Below are 9,835 nucleotides of genomic sequence, written 5' to 3'. Positions count from 1 at the left end.
AAAAAAAAAAAAAAAAAAAAAAAATGAAATTATCGAGAATGACGATAGAAAGATGGATGAAATTGATCGAGTGAAAGAAATAAAAAAATGAAACCAAAAAATAATAATAATAGTATACCGGAAAACCGTTCTTGCCCGGCGTCCCGGCGACACCCTGTAAGAAGGTTTATAAAAAATTAACAAAAACACTTCGTCACAAATAAACAACACAATGTACCATGCGAAGCAATCTAATTTTTTATTGTTAAAAAAAAAATGAAATTCAACAATTGCAATATCTCGCACGTGCATCGTTGTATCTAATTTATAAGGGCTTGTCAAACTAATCGTACAGGCTTTCTGCACGTGATTCTATATCTTGTTCGATAAAAGTTCGTGCACTATGATTTACTCTATAGCCCATTCGTACTTGTTCCTAAAGGTTAGGTTGTTCAAAATAGTACGTACGTACTATAGCTCTGTTAAAGGGAATGCTTTCAAAGGCTGGAGAAGTACTTACTGGTGCACCTGATTCACCGGGATCACCCTTCTTCCCCTTTTTGCCTCTTTTGCCGGGAGGTCCTGGCTCCCCGGGTGGACCTGGAAATAGGGGATGGTATATGTAAACAGCAAGAAGGGAGTATGTAAATATGATGCAGGAGGTGAGGCGTTCTTTACGTTCCTAAATGAGACTCGTGGCTAATGCTAATATTATCATTATTGTACTCTCGTATTGTAATAGGGCAAACGCGTATGACATGTTATGACGTTAACGCCGGGCATTGTTACTTCTGACATAGTATCTTCGAAGTAACTCTACCGTTAATCCGACAGAGACAACAGAATATTATGCGATAAAATAGAAAAATGTTAATAAAATATTTTTTAAATATTGAATGAAAAAAAAATGAATTTCATATTTCTCTTATACGACTCTTTGATTTATTCAATAAAACTTCCTTAGATTCTCTCGCCAGCATCCAATATTATATCCTTTTGTCTCGTTACTCGATATTCTCTTTAATATTCCGGCATTATTTTCGTTATATAAACATCTAATTTCCATTTCTTGGAAGACGACAATAAGATACTCGAGAGCGAAATACATTTCAATAATCCAGATATTTTCGTCAAAGACTTTCAAAAATCTCATAAAGCTCCTTATCAAATTTTCATTCAGCCCTGTAAATTCACAATTTTAATTAAAAACGAGGCTAAGTCAAACTTTACGATGAGCAACAATTAACGGAGTATATACGAGTAGCACTAACTATATACATATATATAAATTCATGTAGAACACATATGTATTCAAATTATCTCCATATCGTACGCGAACGCGATTAAATTATATATACATATATACGTGTTATCACTGCAAATGCTTCAATTACACTCTTGGCCAATTTCCAGTTCCATTCAAATTTTCCACTCAACAATTTACACCGTACTCGAAATTTCCACTTACATACGACTGGCAGTGTATAACGTCCGACAAGATTTAATTACTGCTTCGCGAATCTGTTGCATTCCAAAGTGACGTGGAAAATAAATAAAAAATTGCTGTCAATTACATCGAATTCAATGGCTACACACGTTACGTGATAGCAAACTCTATTGTTCCTGGTTTCCATTGTAGATCAGAACTATACACGGCAGGAGAATATATTCTCTATCTTGTCCATGTATAGGGTGTCCTGAACTACAATTCGTATCTAATGACATTACTAAACACACGGTCAAGATGGTTAGCATTGTCCTTAGTGATTAGGAAGTTTAGAATATTGAGCAGGAACAGTAGGGGAAAAGAGAATAGGGGGCGGGTGGGTGGTAGGTGTACGTATATGGAAATTCAATTGAATTTCAAACAATGCTAACGATGACTTCGACTTGAATATATAAAACATAATTTTTATAAACTTTTCTTCTTGTAACTGCAAACAAGTAGACAGCGGCGCTTATATAATTTTTTTTCCAAAAATATTTTTCCACTATCGTAACTCAAGGAACTTCTAAGCAAAATAAATATGTAAATGCAATAACTTGAGTGCAACTTAGATATAATGCACTGACGCAACGTCATCGTCATTTACATAATGACTCTCGGTTACGTAATATATATCGACCATGTGCCAGGTCAAAGTTCATGGAGGATTTTACGTATTTTTTTAATACCTCGCTCGAAACGGTTCTTTTAAATTTAATTATACATTCCGTATTGACGCGTTTACGAAAACTATGTAATCAAAGCTACGTATGGGATTATAACATAGGAAGTGTTAATTGAACGTTAATGAGAAAAATAAATAAAAAGTTCCAATGCGTATGATTTGAGGAAAATTTTTTTTAAGTGGGATAATTTTTTTTTCTTAGTGTGATGTTGGAGGAAATTAATTTAAAAAAAAAAAATTTAATTTGCAAATATTTGTATAGCGCTGTACGTGCTTTGTAGGCAGAACAAGTCAAAACGAAAGGGTTGAATAAAGTGGGCAAGTTTACTGTATAAGTGTACGTAATTATTCGTACGTCTGTCCTATACGACTGGAGCACCTATTCTCGTGTGTTCGCCTTGTGGATACCGACTTGGCAGGATCGCGTTTATATGTAAATCTAAAGTGTTCAAGAGCACCTGCGGAATACCCAGGCATACCGTTGTATAAACCTTATAGCTCTCATAGAAATGAAATTTCCAAATAAGGGTTAACCTGTCCTTGGTAATCAAATTGATACGAGAGTTTCTCAAAGAAATAAATGAAAAGTAAATTTTTCTTGGATAAATATAAAAAGTAAATCAGATTAATTAATTTTTTTTTTTTTTTTTTGAGGTTAGAAGACTTGTACCATATATGGCTGACTGGTCGTGTTACCCTTGAGGTATTTTTGAGTTACGTATTACGTGTATACGTATATGGAATTGAAGGGTAGATTCTATCGATATGTTTTGTCAAATTTATGAGGCTTGTCGATTCAGAGGATGCGTGTATTGCGAATCACGATTATGCAAGTAGGTTGTCGATCGTTATATACGCGTAGGATCCGAGGTTTTATTGATTCTCAACGGACGATTTTACGACTCGGAAGTGACCGGGTAATATTCTTAGAGCGTGTTAGAAGTCGCGGAAATCGTTATAGGCTGTCATTAAATTCTCGGGGTGTCTTTGGTATAAATCTAGGAATTGGCTGTTGAGGTTTTTGAAAAATTGAATTTTTTTCGAAATTTTCTTAGATTTCTTGAGTAGGTGTAAGGATTTTTACTGTCATGCATAAGGATAGATATAACTAAAAAAAATTTATAAAAATTATTTACCCAAAAGCAGAATAATTATTGACGATAGTACAGATATATAATGATAGGGACACCCTTTATTTTTGTTATCAATGTAAAAATATTTGATTTTCAAAATTTTACTAAGATTGTGCAATTCTTGCTAACGTCTCGTATTATACCGAAGTAGCTCAAGGATCCTCGCGGTTCCACGTTTTACCGTAGTTCCATAATTTACCGTGAGCGCTGCAAGCGAACTGTCAGGAAGTGCGCGGCGACGTCGTACATACGCAAGTTTAAGAAGCCCCGACGCCAGAAACAAAAGGAAAACGTAACCTATGGCAAGAGCAGTAATGTAATATCTGCCAACTGCGAAAGTAGGTTGGAAAAATGGATGAGTAGTTGTTTCCAACTGCGCGGTTGATATTTACTTTCTTTCGAAATTACTTCAGCCACCTCATGTACCAGAAGCTACGCTCTGCCACGAGAAGCGAACAGGATTTCGAAAAACATACAAATTACTCGAAACTATCTAAAAGCCAACAAAATCACCGTAGGTAAACTTTCATTGATACGGATATATTGAAAAATTGTATCTAAACAATTTTCCCACTTTATTGTCAGCTTTAAGGAGAGTACATAAAATAAAAAAAATAAAAAATTTCAGCTTGTCTTAGTCCGGTAACCAATCAGTGTCCACTTAACCTAAAACTTCGTAGTATCTTCTGGCAACGCTTAACTCCGCCTATTTACGGTAGAGTTCTTCGATCCGGTTAAAAATATTCGACGCTCGATTTTATAGAGCGCATAATTTATCTTCTCGTGGGTGCTTCAAAGTGTACATGGCTATTGGGAGTATACGGCGTGGAGGTAACCATGCGAGTAGCTACAGCCCTGCCCTTTTCCGTACAAGTATCGAAAGGATATACGAGCGGGATTTGAAAACCGAACCCCAATTGATAGGATAGGGTCACTTTATTGGTATTATGTTTATTCGGGTTCTCTGTGGGGGGCTCCAAGATTGTACAGTCCTTTTTCGATTATTTTCCAACTTTTTTTTTTTCCATGGACTCTTCATTTTTTGTCTCCTCTCTTGGTAAATCAATCCGCAGAGATTTTATGAAATCCACACGAGTGTCCAATTGAAACTCAACATTGAAAACTACCCTTAAACTCGATCGAGACAACATTTTTTTTCTAGTACACATTTTCAGATTGGATCACATTTTTTTCGAGAAATTTTTTTTTGTACTATTGATCAAACATTGAATCTGAACCTGAATTTGGTACAGCGATCAACGGATGCTGATATTCAAAATTTAAAAATTCTTCGATATTCGAATTAATCGAAATGGACTATTTTCAGGTGAAAAGATATAATTCATTTATTTTCAGTCTTTGGATCTTATTTATTTCCAGTTTTTGCCTCTAAAAGCTTAGTATACGAAGGGAATGGGGATTTCTGTTTTTGCGTAATTGGTCGTCCGGGTGGGTTGGCTCCGCAGAGTCAAACCTTTACCACAGAGAGGAGCGGACCCTCTCTCGCTCTCTCCTACCCGAATTCCTTTTTTTTTCTTCTTGTTTATCAACGGTCGTTAATCACCTTAAGAGCCGAATTCGTCTTCCAGTAAAAAAAAAAACTAGGATAAGCCAGGCAATGTATGCCACCGCGGATTTATCACCCCCATTGCCACTGTACCGTTCTGTGTAGTAGCTATTTTTCGGGATACCCTGTAGATCAAGAAAAGGGTATATGACTCGCCATAAATACAAATTATGATTGATATTAAAAAAAAAAAAAAAATTACAAATACCAAGCACTGTCCATGTAACGGCAGTATGATTGGACAATACTCAAAACTCGTGTATCTCATCAATCAGACATAATCGATCAGATCAAATGATACGTGCTCCCAAACAATTAGTTTTTAAAGAAAAAAAGTTATCTGCCACTTTTTTTATTATCAAATATTCATACGGACCTACGCGAGATAAGAATACACTATGTATTCTCGTATACAATATATATATATACAGTTTATAGTCAATGAAATCAGTATCTTCCTATGCTGTAACATGTTTAGCATGATGGATATGATGTTAAGTTAAATCCGAGATGATTATCTTGGATGATAGATAATATTGACGTGCATATTTACGTGCCAAGACAAGGACTACATTATGTAATGATTACAACATGACTAAGATGCGGAGCCAGCATCCCTCCGCCCTTGTTACCTCAAGTGACTAAGCGTCTCTGGACGTAGACGTTCATCCGAGATAAACAGAATATCAGAGCAATTCCAAGGGGTAAACTGAAAATTTGCCAGATAAAATAAAAGCAAGACAAAGGGGTCTTAAAAAGGAATCGATTAAAATTACCAAGATAAATGTAAGATTTTCAATTTTCGTTTAATCCCTCTCACGCGTTATAATCTCCATTGTTTTTCGAGAGGGTGAAAAATTTTGAATTTTCGTTTCATCTCTTCTTTTCAAATAAAATAAAAAATTTCGGGCGGGATAAAAAAATCATTCGACGAACCTTCACGGAGATAGGACCCGCGATAAAGGGCCCTGGACCGATCCACTAAAAACTGACGGTAAAGAAACTCCGGGAAGGGAGGACTTTACCCTCCGGCGTGGCGTAGGGGTTGAAAGCGAACGCAAACTTAATTTACTGCACGATGGGGGGGCGGGCGGAGATCGGGAGGGATGCTGAGGTTCCAGAGGGAGCGAAAATGGTCCATACAACTTTTGCTCTCGCGATAATCGATTTCGGCATCGATTTCTCTCCCCTTTACTCACACTCTATCTCTATGTCTCTCTCTCTCTCTCTCTCTCTCTCTCTCTCTCTCTCTCTCTCTGCGACTCTCCGTGCAGTTTGAAAGCGATTGAATTACGTTTCATTTCATTTGAAGATTCCAAGAGAATTTTCTTTTTTTTTTGTTCCATGAAACTAATTAAATACAAGCATCCGTTTCTGTTAATTCACCCTAAAAAACAAGTGGAATACGGATACGTAGATAAGGGAATGCTTTTCGCGACACTGGATTAAGGGATGAATGGGACTTGATAAAATACTTTTTACGTCTCGCACGGTTGTTTTCTGATTTCCCAAAAAAAAAAAAAACCCATTCGAATGGACCTTCGCGTAATTTCAACCGCGCGCATATAGATGGTGTGCAAAATAATTGCGTTACTTTTTACACGTACGTTGAATCCTGTGTCAAGAAAAAATTTCCAATTTCGCCACCCGGTAACGATGCGATTTCATTTGTCAAAAAGAAGTGAGCATTAAAATTTGTTTCATGACAAATCCGATATATACTATCTTCTTTACCGTATTTACGGAAATTTAAAAATACTCGTTTACCTGATTCACGTTTTATTTTTTTTTCCAACAAATTTCAATATACACTTTTATACACGCGGCACGACGTCGTCCTGTGCACTGTGCATCGGTATGCACTCTGAGTCTATTAATTAAAAACCCTATGGGTAATGGTCCAGCGCTAGATCCTTATCAGACAAGATAGATAGAGCTCAGTCCCCCGTTGATCTGATCGAACAATCAGCAATAAAATGACTCTCAATTAGTTTCATTGGTACTGTCAGCCGAGACTCTAAGACTCAATTGGGTGATTTTTGTTCAGTAATTTATTATCAATTAAATATACATATGTACCCATAAGTATAAAAGTAACACACGGTAAGCGACGTGTATATATTTTATCTTTCATAAAGATTAGGTATTTTATCTTTGAGCCCTTTGGCACTGCATCTCAATTTATCTTGGACGTTTGACCCGTGAACCAACAGAGTCGATGACTTATCTACAATTCCTTTGTTAACTAATGTGGGAGCGACATAAGGCAGGTATTCACCGAGGCGTGTAGCCGCGTATAATGGTACGTGCACATTTTGCAGCTCATTGTGTCCAGCTAAGGATAGTCATTGAGGATAGTCATCGGCAAGTCACATTAAAACGTCACAGGATATATGATACACGTCAGATGAGATAATGGTAAGGAGCACACTGAGATTAACATGCCAGATTAATATATAATTGCGATATACAGGGTGACGCAAAAATTATCCCCATGAAATTCTAGAAGTTAAATTCCAGTTCCTTCATTCTTATCAAATTATTCGCGCGACTGCAAATTTTTAATTGCAACCCGAGACGCGGCTGGATACGCATTCTGGTAGCCTGATCTTGGATGTGAAGCTGGACGATTACAGGCTGTAATCGAAAATTATCGGTATGCTCGATACAAATTTTTTTTAGACAAGTCCCTTTCGCTATTTAAGATCCTGCGAATTGGTTTCCCGAAAAAAAAAAGGATTATCTTTGTCTTTATCCAAAAATCCAAATCGCGGATGAGAGTGATAATGCATCCCGATGCAACCGATTCCGTATGAAAAATAGGATCGCGATAGGCGGTTATGCGTGACTGGAGATATTCGATCCCACGAATAAAGGACGGGTCGAGATAACCGGGCGAGATAAAAAATTGCAACGCTGTTCTACCCACGCGGCTGTTCTGACATGAGAAAGGAAAAAAAATCCCCAAATCATACACCCCATCTAATTTTCATAACTCGATGTTACCGATACACTGAATCATCGTAAAAAAGCTTGTGGCGAGAATAACAAACTTTTCCAAATGTTCTCGTCGCCCAAACACACATACATTACCTGATATATATATATATATATATTTGCTTAAATCAACAAATCGTACAATTAATAATTAAACCCAACAGTTATCGACAAGCCGTCACAGTCCCCGTACGAATATCAGTCATTATCATTACAGTGATACCGATAAGAAATTAACACTCAAAATTTCATATGCCAAACAACAAAAATCATACCAAACACGTCATCCAACATATGAGCACTGATCGAATTCCCAAAAAAATTCTCCCACGCATAATTTCAGCAAAGTTTATCTTGTCTGCTCATCCCAATAAATCCCTGACCTCTTGAGCGGCGGCCATCTTGTTCCCCTTTTTCCCTACAGTGGAACTTTGAAAAACGAACCAGACTTTCGTGTTACGTAAAGAAGCAAGGTAGAAAGGGAGGAGTAATAAAGAAAGAGTGAGAGAGTATATGATAAGACTTAAATAAAAATGAGAGAGAGAGAGAATAAACGTTAAAGGCAAATAAATAATGTCGCCACCCTCCTTGAAATTGGTTTCCAAAGTTCCTAAACTTTCGACTAACAGTCGAGAGTGATTGCGTCAAAGCTCTGAAAAGGAATATTCGTTTACGCGAGTCAATATTTTTTTTTTTTCCCGTGTGAATCCACCTTAACGAGATACACGATGAAAGCCCATTAGAATCGAGAGAGCCAATTTGCCGCAATTGAAATTTTTCCCCGATTACGTATAAATCGTAATCAACGACGAATCACGAAATTTACGTAAAGAAGTGCTTATGGGTAATTAACATTAATCTTCGTAATCAACTCCTTAATAGAATGCGTTTGAAATAATTGCGTAGCGGTTCGACCGACGATACCTTTGATGTCTACCCCAAGTCTTAATTACCACCATTGGAGGAACGGCGTCTGAGCAGGGGAAATATATCTGAGCCAATACACCAACCAAAATTCGATACTCCGTTCGCCGTAACTTTCGCCTCGAACTTTTACCTTGCTACGAGTTTAGAATCAAGTACTAAAAAAATTTATTAAATTATTATTATTGCAACTGACGTTATCAGTGTCTTCTATAGTCCCTAACCATGTTTCTATACAATATATATATATATACACACACTAAGGGTGTAGAATTACTAATGCATTAGATTCACAAACTATACCATACACCTAGTCAATACTAAACTAAGGCAACTGTACTTGCTAGGCCCAACCCCTATGCCTAAGGTTAGGTTAGGTTAGGCATACTAAAGTCCTCGCGGAAGCGATGAATCATGTCCGGGGTCTCGTGTCCCCACTGTCCTGTCCATACGATCGTGCAATTGATAATTTATCGCAGGGTATTTTATGCCGGTAGAATTTCTATATACTTTGCAGTAAATGCCGAGTCGGGCTTTGCCTATACATTATATACCTATATATAGACCGACAATACAAATGCATACAAGCAAGCTCGTTTTTACCATTACGAGAATAAACGACAGATTTGCCACAGTCACTCTCATGCACCGTCCGCCATTACCGTGACTTTAGACAAGTGCTCTTTACCGCCGGTATATTTACAGTTGCCCGTAGCCCGGTGCGACTGGCGAGACTCGGACACGTAATGTCTCCGACGAAAGCGGTAAAGGTAGTGAACCAAAAAAATATAACACTCATATCCGCCATTTTGCTACGGGTCCCAAATTATACCCCGTGGGTCCTTTCGTCGAGTTTTCGTTCCCGGGAAAATGTTTATTGGCCATGCTAATTTTATCGTCACACGGTGTGTGTATATATATATATATATATATATATATATATACACACACCGTGTGACGATAAAATTAGCATGGCCAATAAACATTTTCCCGGGAACGAAAACTCGACGAAAGGACCCACGGGGTATAATTTGGGACCCGTAGCAATCGTCACACGGTGTGTG

The 9,835-nt window shown here is 37.3% G+C and overlaps 1 protein-coding gene across 27 annotated transcripts in view; it reads right to left on the bottom strand.

Moving 5' to 3' along the window:
- LOC107271839 (collagen alpha chain CG42342) overlaps positions 1-9,835 on the bottom strand; it is a 135,940-nt gene that overhangs the window by 23,438 nt on the left and 102,667 nt on the right. For 19 of the 27 annotated variants that reach the window (XM_025089064.1, XM_025089047.1, XM_025089054.1 and 16 more), the window contains 2 exons: positions 500-579; positions 119-154 (listed from right to left, as the gene is read on the bottom strand). In XM_025089064.1, the coding sequence (XP_024944832.1) occupies positions 119-154; positions 500-579 (116 nt within the window). The remainder of the gene's footprint in view (positions 1-118; positions 155-499; positions 580-9,835) is intronic. The other 8 variants (XM_025089050.1, XM_015748308.2, XM_015748311.2 and 5 more) reach the window with 1 other exon arrangement.

Source organism: Cephus cinctus, unplaced genomic scaffold (assembly GCF_000341935.2).
Source record: "Cephus cinctus unplaced genomic scaffold, Ccin1 Ccin1_scaffold1043, whole genome shotgun sequence".
In the NCBI taxonomy this organism is placed as follows: domain Eukaryota; kingdom Metazoa; phylum Arthropoda; class Insecta; order Hymenoptera; family Cephidae; genus Cephus; species Cephus cinctus.
Note: the sequence above shows the minus strand (reverse complement) of the source record. Positions and strands in the feature narration are given on the sequence as shown.